This window comes from Trypanosoma cruzi, genomic scaffold (genome assembly GCF_000209065.1).
Source record: "Trypanosoma cruzi strain CL Brener 1047053516803 genomic scaffold, whole genome shotgun sequence".
Classification (NCBI taxonomy): Eukaryota; Euglenozoa; class Kinetoplastea; order Trypanosomatida; family Trypanosomatidae; genus Trypanosoma; species Trypanosoma cruzi.
Genome location: NW_001849486.1, coordinates 121,952 through 137,173, shown reverse-complemented (window position 1 = coordinate 137,173; position 15,222 = coordinate 121,952). Strand labels below are relative to the sequence as shown.

The window sequence follows — 15,222 nt, the reverse complement described above, 5'->3', positions numbered from 1 at the left end:
GCAATGCTCGGGGCAATCCCTGAGAGCCGTCCCCACCTCGGCGAGCGACCCACTCTGGGAACCCTGCACTCCAGTGCCGTTCCGGGAGGGACTCCTGCCACCGCCAACCGTGTTTCCCTGTCGCGTTGACACACGGAGCCCGTTTCAGAGAAACAACAACACTCTCCATTCAAAACGTGGCTATGAGTGCGCAGGCAACAGGCGCAGGGCGCACCCTCTCAATTCCCAGTGCCGACAAATTAAAAGAGCATCAGTGCCAACTTGCTGTAGCACGCACAGATTTGCTTCTATTGTTTCCCGCGTGTTTTCCCAAACAAATCGTAATGCCCGCACTGCGGTAGCACTTGCCCTCAGACCTCGTGGTGTTTAAAATGTGCCCCAGCACAAGGCAGCTGGTCCGGACGCTGGTCGATGCCGTCAGCATCGCGCCAACAAAAACAACAACCCAGTGAGGGAAACATTGCTGGCTCCTAAATTCTCCCGACAATACGGAGCAATTGGCCCTGGCGCCGCGGTGAGGCAGTCAAGCATGAAATCGCAAGGGGAAGCAACGATGACGCGGGCAAAAGGAAGCCATTCCACCCTCAATTGAATACGGTGCCCCACTCCAAGCAGTCACACGGAGTGCACTGTTTCCACAAAAGAACTTGGTCGTCGTCCATCCCTTAAAGATGCTTCGTTTAATGATGGGCCTTAGAATAAAAAAATAAGAGGAAATGAACAACGTAGTCATACTTCATCACCGCTGGCCATAATCATTCTCTCATAACAGAGCAATTTCCCTACTATGCCTCGTATACACACACAGAAATCCACATGTATGAAACAACCCGCAATGGTTTTCTACCAGAACTCAAACTACCCCGTTCCCTCCATAATTTCTTCTTCGTTCACTGTTACGATCGCTCGCGTTGGACATTTTCCGCATCCGTGTGTGATGCTGCCGCCTGATGCTGGTGCATCTGCACTGTATGCACGCACAGGCATCCAACCATATGAAAAAAGCCCCAATATTTGTTACCAGAACTCAAACTACCCCCGCAATTCACCAATTTGTTTTCCTATTTATTCCTTTAATTACTCCTCAATTCTAAAACCTTCTTGGGGCGTCTCTGGATGATATTGACACTTGCTACTGGCGTACCTTTTCGTTCCAAAACACCGCAGTTTCATTTTTGTCCGCGCCGCTCACATTATTGGAGTCGACGACATCACATCCCTGCCAGCCATTCATCGGCGTGCTGTCTGCGTGCTGCACGTAAATAATCTCCCACGACAGTTGTCGGGATAACTCCTCCCAACCATTAAAATATGCCGCCAGGCACTCAGTGAACTGCCTCACAGTGCTGGCGGTGGTGTGATGCCCGCCCGCCGTGGCTATCCGCAGCCCAACCAGCGTCATTGGTTTTGACTTCACAAAGAAAAAGCCGTCCACCAGCGGAAAGTTTTCCACCTCCGTTACGTACAGCACCCCGCACTCCACATCAATCCTCTCGGAAAAGTGTTCCAGTGGCGGTAAGACATGGTGCCTGGTGGAGCGCTCCTGTGAGTACACCGCCAGCGCACAGCGGTGGGACCGACGTTGTGGTGATGGCCTCAGCTCCCTCAGTCCGCGTTCTATTGCACGCACAAAAGATTCATTCAAAAATGCAAACACGGTGCACCTTCCAAAATTTTCTGATATGAGATAATCCTTCAGCCCCGATATGAGTAAATTAAAATCAAGCTGCTGCATTAACTTCGCCGACTTGAATAATGTTTTATTTCCGAGGTGAGCAGACACCGGTACATTGGAAAAAAATTCATAACCAAACTCTTCACCTCGTATTCGGACAACCCTCGCAAGCCAGTAGAGCACCTTCATACGATCCCAGGATCCACCAAGTCCCAAACCACTGTATTGCAAGATTGCAGAAGAGGTCGCCTCATCGACGGTCTTGTGACACCGTTGAACCCAATTATCATACATTCGCTCGTCAAAGATATAACGTGGAATAGGTCCCACTTCATCCATTTGGCTCTTCACCACCTTCCAGTACTCCGCTTGCTCCCGCACGGGCTGATGGCGCCTCATCCAAACGCACATCGCCTTCACATCGCTTTCACCAGGGCAATCCATAACTATTGTTCTGGCACTGCTCCGCTTCATCCATTCTTTGTAGTTCCTCTCGAATGGGGGTGACAACAAAACCATGCCCCATCCCCTGGGAGGCAAATCATCAGACGGTTCATCGTCCGGCTCTGCCAAATCGTGGATAATATTACCCCTTCATCCCACGGTCAGACATAATCCACGCAACAGACGCATTACTGAAGTCGCTCATGTATCTCGTCACCGTCTGGATGGTCTTGTCAAACAGAAATGTTCGATCCGCAATAAAGTAAACAACCATTTGGAGTTTCTTCACGTCGTATTGCAGCAGCTGGTAGAGGAAGTACAAACCGGCAGCCATCGACTTCCCGATCTCGGGCGTCCCAACCAACACACGCCTCTTGGGCGTAAAGTCGGCCGTACCGTGAGTGCTGAGCCATTCGGTTAGGTCGCCCTTGACGATCCGCCACGCTCGCTCCACCTCACAGTTCACATAGCAGTCACGAGTGGATTCAGTCCCCGCCCACGAGTACGGCCCTTCCCTTGTCCGAGGCGAGCACCATCAGCCTGAGTCGTGCAGCACCGTATTGCTCCGCACCGTCATCCCTTTCGAGACAGTAGCCGACTTTCTTGTAAGTCCATTGCTGTGGTGGTCTTCCCTTCTTCACTTCCATTCCCGTCCCCTCGCCGCCAGGAACTTCTACGACATGATGCCACCTCGCATTGTACACAGACTCGTACAATCCCTCCATTTTTATCGGTGCAATCGTCGTCGTTGGTTTCCTCGCCTCCTCAAGGGCTGCATCCAAAAAACTTTTGGTGATGTCACGAACACTTGCTCTTATCTCCGCAGAAGCCACTGACCACCCAAATAGATTGCTGACACCATTTTTGTAAAGCTTCCTTAAATCTTTTTCCATATCCATTTCATCCCGTACAGCCCTCTCGGCCATCAAATAAGCATCTGATGCCTGTATTTCGTTCAATACTCCCGCATCGTGGATATACCTCGTGGGGTCCTTGAAAAACTCCTTCAACAAGACATTCCGATTGGCGCGCAAAATGCCTCTGCCTTCCATTTCCATCGTAATAAAATCATTCAGCTTCATGTCCTTGACGCGAACTCTTCCTCTAAACAGTACATCTTCGATCGTAGTAGTTAGGGTAAGTTCTACTTGTTTTTCCCGCACCGCCCTTTCCTCCGCCCAACGCCTTTCTTCTCTCAGTACATGAGTGAGAACTCCGTTTATTTTTCCCCTTGCAAGAGGAGTGACCGTATCCTTTCCTTCATATCCCCTCCATTGCTCGAGAGAAAACACATCCTCGTCATGAAGTTTATTAATGGCCTCCAATAGAATTTTCATCTCATCCAACTCCCTTTCCAGCTCTTGGTATGACGGCGATGCCGTTATTATGCGTAATAACCTTTCGTTTTGGATAAACGTCTCGGGATCCTGAACAAACATCTCCATAGCGACTTTCTCATTGGTGTCCACAACGCCCCTGCCGCCCAATTTGCTACGAAGGAAATCGTTCAGCTTCATGTCGGTACTGCAAGTGCTTCCCTCCAGCAGGATGTCCTTTACGCTGCTGCTCATGCTCCACTGTGGTCGCCGCGCTTCCTCCACTCTTCCGCGAGTCGCGGAGGTGTGATCTGTGTCACCCTCAAATTCCGACCTCGCTCTCCTCCGATCTCCATTCGGGACAGTAGGCGCTTGAATTTCCTCATTATTGTTTCTCCTTGATTTCTTGGTTGGATTGAGTTAAAGCTGAACACTAACCACCCAAAGAAAGGAATGAGAGGGTTAAAAAAATGCACATACATGACAGAGAGCCACAACAATTCAGTCTCCCACACAGGGTAGAGTAAATATTGAGCTCGAATAATCTTCTTGACCGCTGGCTGGATCCTCAAGTTATGTAAAGAAACCAGACAACATAGGAAAAGGGGCAACACATAGGAAGTTAATTTACTACATGTCTTCTCCTGATACTATATATATATGTATATATTCTTTTGGCCGCTCACGCAGCCTTTTGCAGTCAGATAGGATCTAATATATTTACTGACGAAATGGCAGACTTTGTAGTCCCCCAACCACAAGAACCCGCCGCATGGTGGGAATCAAAAGTGGGTGGGTAAGATGGTAAAAATAAAAAGCATCTAGCCCCTATCGGTTCCCTGCTGTCCCCCTAAAGTCGTGTAATTCCCAATATATTCATACGGTAAAAAGTATCATAAAGAGTGCCTTCAATTATCAGGATGTAAATAAATTAATTAAGTTGGCCAGCTCTCCCGCGATCATTCTTTTCACAAGCACTTAAAAAAAAAAAAAAAAAGCAACAAATCAATCACCCAATCAATCTATGAATAATGAAAAAAAAAGAAAAGGTACCTGCCAGATGCATCCACGTTATGCCGCATCTGCGAAGGGTTTTTTGTCGTCTCGCCGCGTACGGATACTGTTGGGGGGGGGGGCGGAGCCTTTCCACCTCAAAAAAGCAAAACTGCGTTAAATTTTTCAAGCAAAACATCATCACCTATCCAGAAGAGCATAATTAATGCTGCAGCTCGCACTCGATGCACAGTCGAAAAGGCTCAGGGCGTCTGAGCAGGTTTCACCGGCCATGGGCTGCAGCGGTGCGGGTGGTCGGTACGACGACACAACGGTGGTGCCTGAGGCGTACGACAATAACGTTATGTCGTGGAGCTTCTGCAGGTTCTCGTCGCCGCTCCCCTCGCGCAGCAGCGCCTCCAGTCCGCCACGCCGCGGCTCGCGCAGCTCCTGCCAGTGGCGGTCCTCTGCGTACCACACAACGACGCCGTACACTGTGACCGCAAGCACCACAGTCGTCAGCAGCAGCACGATAGCCACGTACGCCCTCGCACCGCCGTCGCTCGGCGCAAGGTGGTTGGCCGCGCTGATCACGCACAGCGTCGCAAGGAGCAGAAAGCCCGCAGTGTGCATCACCGTCAGGAAGGACGAGCGCATCATGTTCGTGAAGACAACCACGCCCGAACCCGCAAGCAGCACAGCCGCCATGCAGAAGTACTGGACGTGGCAGCCTCCCACGGGCGGGTGCACAGCCGCAATCAGGCCCACCACACACAGCACCGACAGCTGGAACACGCACCAGTACACGTGGTTGCCCCTCATGTTCGTCAGCATGCCGCCGTACATCCGCTGCTGCGCCGCGGGGTGCCAATACCCGACAGGGTACAGCAGGCGCTCGGGCAGCGGCTTCCTCAAAAACTGCCAGTACCTCGTGAAGCTCGCGCCCACGTCGCGAGCAATCAAGTAGCACACGCCAGCGGGGAAGGCCACACCGTACAGCACGCCAACGACACCAATCACGCGGTGCTGCACGCGGGCGTCGGACATCGCCAGTGCGAACACGGAGCCGAAGAAAATGCCTAGATGCATCGCGTGCGCCACGACGTACGTCAGGCTCGGGAAGCGCATCGCAGCCCACGCACTCGCAGCGTCCACGCCGCGCCACCGCTGGAAGGCCGCCGTCACACCGCAGTGCACGCACCCGAACACAGCGGCAAGCAGCGCGTTGCCCACCACCATCCACACTGGGTCAAGGGCAGCGAACACCGACAGAAAGTACGGCAGCGCAACGGTGCTCGCACGCTCCTGCGCCGAGGCGCATGACATCCTCGCAAACACGCCGAGCGCCTGCATCTCAAGGATGGAGCCCAGTCCGCCGGTCACCACCGCGGCAACAGCCGCCGCACCCGCAACAACGCCGGTGATCGCCGAGAGGGCGCTGGCAGCGGCGGGCAGCGTGTTCGACCTGATTGTGAAGGAACCAAGCAGCACACCCTTGCAGCCGCCGGACACTGCCGCAGCGTCGCAGCGAATGACTAGCGTCTCGTCGGCAGCAACAAAGTAACCGCGGTGCACGGGCAAAGCCAGCTCCAGGACGGTGGACGGATTCGTCGCATTGCGCACCCACGTCGCGTTGCTCAGCATCGCTCCCCACGGACCGCCAAACCCGCGCGGCTGCGCCGTCGAGACAGGCACGAAGCTCAGGTGCGTGCCAAGCTGCGGGTCGCGTGCCCACCGAAACGGCGGCGGCAGCGCCACCATCAGCAGCGTCGGGACAACGCTCCCACCGCCACGGATGTCGTTCTGCGTCAGGCCTCCTCCAGCCGCCGTCGTCGTCACGGTGAGTGTCGGGCACGCCACGTCGCTCCACCACAGCGTGCTGCTCACCGACGCCGTCGGACTCCGCGTGGGCGGCAGCGCCACCGTCTCCGTCACCCGCAGGGTCTCCGTCGGCCCGTACTGCGTCGGACTGTAGTGCGTCGTGCTCACGCTCGGCGTCCACGTTGGTGTCGCCGTCCACGTTGAATTCAGGCTGCGCGTCTCCGTCAGCGTCGCCGTGTGGCTCAGCGGCGGCCTAAAGAGCGTGCGGTTGCACCCGTCCACGTGCGGCAGGTACACCGGCAGGCAGTCGCGCCCGTACCCGCCGTCAGCACAGCGGCAGCCGCACGATCCCGACATCGCCCTCGTCGCAGCTGCAAAGCAGTGCACGTCGGCGTCGCACACGCCACACGCCACAGAACGGAATTCCCCGATGATGCCGGCGGACCTGTAGTCCATCGGCCGCAGTGCCTGCCCGTTGAGCGTCAGGCACCCCACGACGAAATTTCGGCCGGCTCCCCCGAGCGCAACGGTGCCGTCCATCACGACGGGCCCGCTGCCGGCGTTCCCATGGAGCGTCAGAATGCTATGCACGAGGTCCGCACGGCGCGGGTACGACGGCACAGACAGAAGTCTGCCGCTGATGCTGTTGCCGCGCACCGACAGCCACGACCCGGACACAAACGACGCCGACCCCCGCAGCTCCAGCAGCGCGCCATCGGTCAGCACACCGGCGTTGTCGTTCACTACGACGGCGGACGCGTTAGCCTCCACCCCGCTGCCAAACACCAGCCCATGCGCGGCGTACACCTGGCTCCCCGAAACGCGCAGCACAGCGCCCCCAGACGCAACCACGCGCGCACTCGCGTACAACGCAACGTCGCCACCGAGCACAGCCGCGTCCAGCGCGACACCGCCACCGACAAGCTCCAGCACGGCGCCGTCCACCGCCACCGTCCGCCCACCAGTCACCACGGTCACGAGGGCAACGCCGGACACAACCAGCACGGACCGCACGAGCCGCAGGCCCGACAGCACCAGCACCGGTGCGTACGGCGAGGACTGCAAGCCGGGAAGATACACAAGCGGCGTCGGCCTCGCGGCAACCAGCAGAGAGTCCGTCACCGTCAGCACGGACCCCGCGGGAAACGTGCCGGTCAGCACAAGCGCACCGTTCAGCGCCTCCACATCGCACACCGACAGTTCCACCGGCCCGCTCTCGTCGCTCCCCGCCGCCACCGCACCGCGCAACGCTCCACCGCCCATCACGTACAGCACGGCACCGTTCAGCAGCGACACGTTCTGCACAACGATCCGCACGCCGCCTCGCGCCATCCACGGCACGTAGAGCACAGGACTCACGCCGTCCAGCACAAAGTGGCGCAGCGTCACCTCGCTCGCGCCGGCAGGCACAACGAACACTGACCGCACCGTCACGCCCTCGCGGATGAACACACTCGACGCAGTGCCCACAGCGGGCGGCAGTGCGGGAGCTCCCACAGGCACGCACGCCTCGCCGTACCCGTTGCTGCCGCACTCGCACACGCACACACCATTCCTCATGCTCGCCGACGCCGTCCCGGGCGCGTAGCAGTGCGTGTCCCTGTCGCAGGCGTCGCACCCAGCAACGTCGATGCGCCCAGCGTCGCCAAAACCAGCCGCCGCGTACTCCTCCGCCGTCGACAGGACACGCCCACCAGCGTAGTTGCACGCCACCCTCACATGCGCCCCAGCCGCAAGCGACAGGCTCAGCGACAGCATCCGTGGCAGCAGCGCTCGGTTGCGCACAAAGCTCAGCGTGCCTCCAGCAGCGGTCACGGTGCCAGCAGCGTAGAGCATCTCCCTCGAGACGCCGTCGTGCACGTTGCCCTTCGCCAGCAGCATCGACCCGCCAGCCAGGCTCACAGTCGAATAAAACGCCACCGCGTAGTCCTCCGTCGACGAAAAGTCGCTCCGCACAAGCGCCACAGCGGAGCCCGACACGCTCACAGCCCCACGCACAGACACCGCGTGCTTGCACAGCAGGAAGTCGCTGTCAACAAACGCCACCACGGAGCCGTCGCTGGCCGCAACACCGCCCTCCACCGACACGCACAGCCCCAGCGCCGTCTGCACCGACAGCCCGTCCACGTACAGCGCACCGCGCGACGACAGCGCCACGCCGCCAACCACCAACACGCCAACAGCGTCGCGGAACACCGCCGCCACATGCGTGCGCGCGATGGTCAGCACGCTCCCCGTCAGATTCACGTTGTGCAACACGAGGCACGCAGAGACGTCGCCAAGGCCGTAGTCGCCGCGGTACGCAACACGCGCCTCTGCGATCAGCACCGAGTCCACCACAGTGACGCGCGAGCCCGGCGGAAATCGGTTCGCCACCACCACGCCGCCGCCGGAGCGCGACTCAAGCCCGCTGATCAACACATCGGCGCGCTCGCCAGCAGGCGGGTCGGACCGCCACCCAACAACGTACAGGCTCGCTCCGCCCACAAACGTGCAGTCCGCCAGCGTCACGTTGCGCACGCTCCCTGACATCGACTCCACGTCCACCACGACGTCCGCCGCAAAAGTCACACCAACGTAGCACACCACCGACGTCCCGAAACTGACGTTCACCTCCACACCCACACGCACGTCCCGCACGCACAAGTCGGCGCCGTCGGTGCTCGGTGGCTCGGGAACAGCGACGGGCAGGCACGCATCGCCGTGGCCGCCCTCAGCGCACGTGCAGGTGCAGCCATCACTCGAGGCCGTCGTCGTGTACGCGGGAAAGCACGACGTCGCGAGGGTGCATGGATCGCTGCAGGTCAAAATGGTGATATTGTACACGGACGGAATAATGTATCTCACCCGCTCCTCGCCGTTCATGGTGTTGCACGCAAACAAAATCGCTCCGTTTGTGAGATCGCTCGACCCCGTGAATATCCGCAGCGCTGTCGGCGTGCCTGTGCTGGACATGAATCGATTGCCGGACACAGACACCGTGGAGTCGCGGAGATTCACCGTGGGGTTCAGGAGTGCAAACGCATGCAATGGGGACACACGGCACAGGTTGCCGCTCAACTGCAGCCAGGAGTTGTAGTAAATGTAGGAAGCAAAATCTGAATAAAACACAACCGAGCTTCCCTGCATGTCGTTGTCCTGAAACACGACCGATGATTGAGACTCCACACCTAAGGCCCAGAAAGAAAAAATGAAATGGCGCACCGGCCTCGACACAAAGTTACCTCGAATCGCCACGGCAGAGTTGTTCAGTACACTCAGCGACAACGACTGACCAGATCCCTCAAGATGTATCAGCGTACCGTCACCGCCTTCCATATGAAACGTGTTGCCCACCACCGCAAACACGGAGTGCCACGACACCCTCAGCGCAGATTCAACAACGTGAATGGCGCTTGACGATGCCGTCACGCTATGAAACACATTGCCACTGAGCACCACCGCGGAGTCATTGCTGATCCACAGCCTATTCATCGCAACACACGACGGGCTGTCAAGGTCCAAACCCGGCCGAGGGATCAGCCTCGTGACCGTGAAGCGGTTCCCGCTGATCGTGATGTTCGTGTGCGGTGGAAAATCACCCTCCGGGCTAAGCAGCGCGCCACGGAACGTGTTACCGGTGACGACGATGTTCAGCGACCCCACAGCGGCGTACGCATTGCCCAACAGCAACAGCACGGCGCCGTCCCTCCACGTGCATCCATCGAACGTGACGTTCGCCACTTCGCCCGTCATCGCACCAATCAGCACCGTCAGGCTCATGCCGCCCCCGCTGAACGTCACGTTGCGGTAGCACAGCCACGACAGCCCGCCGCCCACAGCCTGCGCAACCTCGGGGTACACCATGTCGCTGATGCACTCACCAACCGGCGGCGGTGGTGTGGGCGGCGGTGGCGGTGGCGGTGGCGGCGTGGGCAGTGGCGGCGGGCCAGCAGGCACAGGCGCCGGGACGCACGCATCGCCGTGCCCTCCAGCAGCGCACTGGCACTTGCAGCCAATGACCGCCGTCGTCAGCGGTGCAAAGCAGTCGCCCTCCTTCGTGCACTCCCCGCACGCGGCAACCGTCGTCACGTTGGTGATGCCGTGGAGCTCCAGCTCTGCCGCCGTCGTCAGCAAACGTCCCGCGACCGTCAGGCACCCAGCAACGAACCGGTAGCCGGCGTCAACCCGAGATAGCAGGGGTCCCGACAGCCCCGTCGAGCCCATCTTGCAGCCCGTCAGCGTCACCACACTGCTGTCGTCAATGCTCACAAAAGTGGATTCGGATTCGTGGAACATCGCACCCACTCCCACGTCGTTGTCGCGCCAATCCAGCCAGCTTGACTGCTGAACGGTCCATAAGTCGTCTGCAAAGATGGCGTATGACACGGAGCCGCTGTTCCTTACCACACGCAGTACGCTGTAATCCGACACGCTAAAGCCAAGATACTGAAACAGAAGGCTTTTCCCGGAGGACATTGTATTGTTGAGCAGCGCAAAAACGGAGTGTTCGCGGACACTGAGGATATTTACGTGGAAAAGGTGTGTGTACCCATCAAAGCTGCAGTACCGCGTGTACAGCGAGCTGCCACCCACCAGCTTCAGCGTCCCAGTCGAGTACAAACCAAACGCATCACGCTTCGTTGCATGCGCCCTGACGTTGCTGACCAAAAGCGAAGACGCACTCAACACGACTTCCCGCAGCATCACAACACTCAGCTTGTTGTTCACTGTGTCCGGCGAATGGACTGCGGAGGACTGCGCCGCGTCAACCTCCGTGACGGCGATGTCGCAGTGCTGCGGAAGGGCGAGTGCAAAAATAACGACGGAGGGCCGCATCACCGTCTGGCTCACGCGGATCAGGACGCCGGATGACTCGGCCGCCTCAGCACCCCCAACAAACTCCAGCGCGGCACCCTCACGGAATGTGCACCCAGTGAGCGTGATGTTGATAGGGAGATGCAGCGGCATACTGTTAAAGAAGAACGTCAGCGCAGCATCCACGCCGCTGAATGTCACACCCAAGAAGCAGTGGTGCGTCTTCCACATGTTCAGCGCGAGGCTCGTCAGCGTCTGGTTCACCACGCAGCTCGTGTCGCCGTCGACGGCTCTCTCCGCCACGGGCGGCACAACCGCGTCGGGCACCTCGAAGGGAAGACACGACGCGCCATGCCATCCGTCCCTGCAGCTGCACGAGCACGAGCTGCGGTCCACCGACTCCGTCCCGGGCATGTAGCACGCCGCGTCGTCGTTGCACGTGCCACACCCAAACAGCTCCACGCCCTCCGAAAACACGTCGTCGTACAACGCCTCCTCACCGCCCTGCAGGTTGCACCCAACCACAAACCGCGCGGGTAACGTCGCGACAATGCTCGATGGGAAAATATTGAAAAAGGAAGCCCTCGAGTTCACCTGACGGTTGTGTGCAAGCACCACAGTGGTGCCGCTGTCTGATAGCTGAATTTTGTGCTTGGAATACGGAATAGTTAATACTGAGGCTGCACCCACGCTGTTTCCCTCCACACGCCACTGCGCACCACCCTGAAGAGTCACAGAGCCGTCAAGATACACCAGCGCGGAAACAAAACCCCCCGCGCTGCCAGCAAAGGTGCAGTCCGCCACTCGCAGCAGCCCCGCGGAGCTCACAGTGGTAAACCCAAAAAAATAAACTCCGCTAATGGCTCTCATCGTATTGTTATCCACGCCAAAATAGCCGTCGTTCTTCACATCAACAGCGTAAAAATAAAGAGATGATTCCATACCTTTAATCTCCATAGTACCCAGCGTGTTTCCCTTCACAATGATCCCGCCACCATCAACAACAGCAGCATTGGGAAAATAGAGTGCGTACATATTCCCTGCGATGCGGTTGTCGAGTAGCCACAGAGTTGAGTTCGCACCAACAGTAAAATCCAAAAAAGCAATGGCGTAGCTCGACGTCGCCACAAGCGCACAGCCCGCCACCAGTATCTGGGATCCAGTGCCAAAATCACCCTTAAACTCCAATGCACCAAAATCCAAAACCGAGGATGTCACGTTCACGTGCACATGCGCACCACTCCCCTTGATCAACACGCCCACGAGAACGCACTGCAGCAGCGTGACGTTGAGTGTCTGTTCCGGTGCGTCAAAATACGACAGGTCCAGCACGATCGCGGCGGTGAAGGTCACGTTGACGAAGCACAGACCACGCACACCGGGATCAGGGACGTCCAAAGAGCTGATGCTGCCACCGTGCACGCAGCGGACCTCCGTGTCCTTCGCGTCGGTGAGCGGAAGCGGCCAAAGGCCGTCCGGAATCGCAGCTGGTAGACACGTGTCACCGTAGCCGCCAGCAGCGCACACACACTCACAGCCGCTGATGCTGCTCGTCCTCGCAGCAAAGCACACGGCGTCCACGGTGCACGCACCACAGGCCAACACCCTCACGGGCGTCCAAATATTGAGGTCGTCTCGGTAATTCGTCACAGGTGAGCCCCGTGCCTCGTTGCACACACCGTAGATGATCGGGCGCGAGTCGGACGGTGGTGACCACTTGCTTGTCATGCGTGGAATGGTTGACGAGTACGAGCGGTACGTGAGTTTGTTGTAAAGTATCGACCACACACTCCGATCGCAAAACGCCACGCCGTTCTCCTCGACCACGTACACGACGTAGGCGGTGCGGAACTCGTTGTTGCGGTGCACCAGCCAGCTGCCATCAGTCACATTCAGCGTGTTTGCAATGAGCATGGCAAAACCGAGACGGAAAGTGCTAGACACAATCTGCAGCACGCTACCGCCATCCACCGCGACATCCCTGAACACACACGCGCCGTTGTAGTATTCGGTGCTCGGAGCACTCCACGAGCTGTTCTGTATGGAGAACACGGAGCCACCGCTGACACGCAGGTCCGACGCAAGAGCGTACATCACGTGCGTCTGCGAACTCACTGCGCAATTGTCCATGTAGAAGACGCTGGACAGGTTCACGACAAAGCCGCGCCCCACGAGGATCGCAGCGCACGAGCCCCCGCCACACACCAGTGACGACCGCGTCATGACAAACCGCGTCGACAGAAGCCGGACGCCGTCCAGGACAAGCGCGGGGCCGTACCGGAATCTCTCGTGTTCACGGGTCGTCGGCACGTACTGCGACCCGCCAACCGTCGCGCGCAGCGTTGAGTTCGCCAGCACCACACTCGAGTTCGACGGCATCGCGCCATGCAGCATAATCGTGCCCTCCACCGACGTCACATTCGTCATGTTGACGAGGGCGTGGGGCATCAGGCGCGCCGTGCTCTCGCTGAGACCGCCAATCCGCAGCTGTGCGCCGCCCGCAAGCACGCAGTGGCACAGCGTCACGTTCAGCGCGTCAGCAAACGCGTCCATCAAGCGCAGGTCCACCGTCACGGTGATCGGCCCGCTGAACACCACCGAGTCGAAGCACGCCGTCGCCCACCCGCCGCCAACCGTCACCGACTCCGTCAGCATCACGCCACCCACGCAGCCCTCCGCAGTATCGCCACCGCCGCCACCGGCCCTCGCAGCCGGCACGTCGAACGGCAGGCACGCCTTGCCCACACCGCCGGCACGGCAGCTGCACACGCAGTCAGAGAACGACGCCGTCAGCGCAGCAAAGCACGCCAGCGCAGCCGCACAGCCGTCGCACGGCACCACGCTCACGGACGACAGGCCGGCCATGCGGTAGTCGTTGCTGCTCTGCAGCACCCGGCCGCCGGCACGGTTGCACTGCACCGACACGACGCCGCTCGTGATCGTCGGCCCGGAGACAAGCGTAGCGCCAGTGGCAGCGCAGCGCGCAATCGACACGGCGCCGCCGCTCAGCGTCACCCCCGACAGCGACGCCACAGACGACGCCTCGCCCACCGCCCACACGTCGTGCAGCTCCAGCCACCCGCCGACACCGATCGTCCCACCGTCGCAGCGCACCAGCGAGGACGCAGCAGACCCCTCGACGCCCACGAAGCGCAGCACCGAATCGACCACCGCGAGGCGCTCGCCAAGCACAAGGCCGCCGCCGCTGCTCACAACCGACACGTTCGTCACGGAGAACACCGAGTGGCTCCGCAGACTGAGATTCGACGAGGACGCCACATGCAACGCGGAAGCGGTCGGACCGCCCGACGCCTCCAGCAACACGCCGTCAAGCACCACCGCGCTCGACAGCAGGTCCACACCGCCGCCAACGTACACCGCCGACCCGCCCGCCTGCAACGACCTCAGCACAGTGTTGCTCACACGCAGCTGTGTCTGTAACAGCGACGTCGCGTGCAGCACAAGCGGCGCCGCCACCGCGTCCGTCAGCCCGCTCAGCTGCGAGTAGCGCATCGGCCCCGCCGTCACAACCGTCGAGTCACGGACCGTCACGTTCGTGTGTGCCGGCAGGTTGTGCACAAACACGAGCGAGCAGTAGCTCCCCGACAGCCCGCTCACGCTCACCTCCAGGCTCCGGTCACTCGCCGGCTCGCCGCTGTAGCCCCGCACGTAGATCTGCGCACCGCCGTCGCACACGCAGTTCCTCAATTCGATGCGCAGCGCGCCGGGAAGCATCGCCGCAACGTCAAACACAACAGCCACGCCGTTCGTGATGGACACGCCGTCCATCAGCACCGTGTCCACGGCGCGGCCAACCGTGATGGCTCTGTCCACCGTGCCGTCCCGCAGTCGCAGCACCACCGCATGCACCGCGGGCATCCACGCCGCCGCAGCAGCCAGCACCAACGCCACAAGCAGCGCCAAAAGCGCAGCCGCAATGGCCCTGCGCCGCACACGGTGCCGGCTGCGTGGACACCCACCCACCGCAGACCGCATCCACCGACCCAGACACGTATCAGCAGGGCTGTCGCGGTGCGTCGCACTCGCACCGTCGACCATAACTCCTGTCTATCAAATCCTTCCCTACAGATGGCGAATCCAGTGACACGATTCCGCCAGATCGATATCCCAGTACTGCTAAAAGTAATACTGCAAGTAATCCCTACCACCTTGAAA

At 59.3% G+C, this 15,222-nt stretch overlaps 1 protein-coding gene and 1 pseudogene across 1 annotated transcript, besides 5 other annotated features; both read right to left on the bottom strand.

The window, feature by feature from the left end:
• Nucleotides 1-3,413: part of a sequence feature (areas not merged during assembly with more than two copies in the genome that could not be assigned to a particular haplotype) that runs on past the window's edge.
• On the bottom strand, nt 1,132-3,690 carry Tc00.1047053510643.20 (annotated as a pseudogene).
• Nucleotides 3,414-4,252: a sequence feature (heterozygous, non-Esmeraldo-like haplotype).
• Nucleotides 3,975-4,411: a mobile genetic element.
• Nucleotides 4,253-15,222: a sequence feature (areas not merged during assembly with more than two copies in the genome that could not be assigned to a particular haplotype).
• Nucleotides 4,630-15,105, bottom strand: Tc00.1047053510643.10 (dispersed gene family protein 1 (DGF-1), putative; the record flags this gene model as incomplete). Its single annotated transcript, XM_813754.1, has 1 exon — nt 4,630-15,105. One exon carries the CDS (start codon nt 15,103-15,105, stop codon nt 4,630-4,632), a length of 10,476 nt encoding a protein of 3,491 aa, XP_818847.1.
• Nucleotides 10,117-10,176: a microsatellite.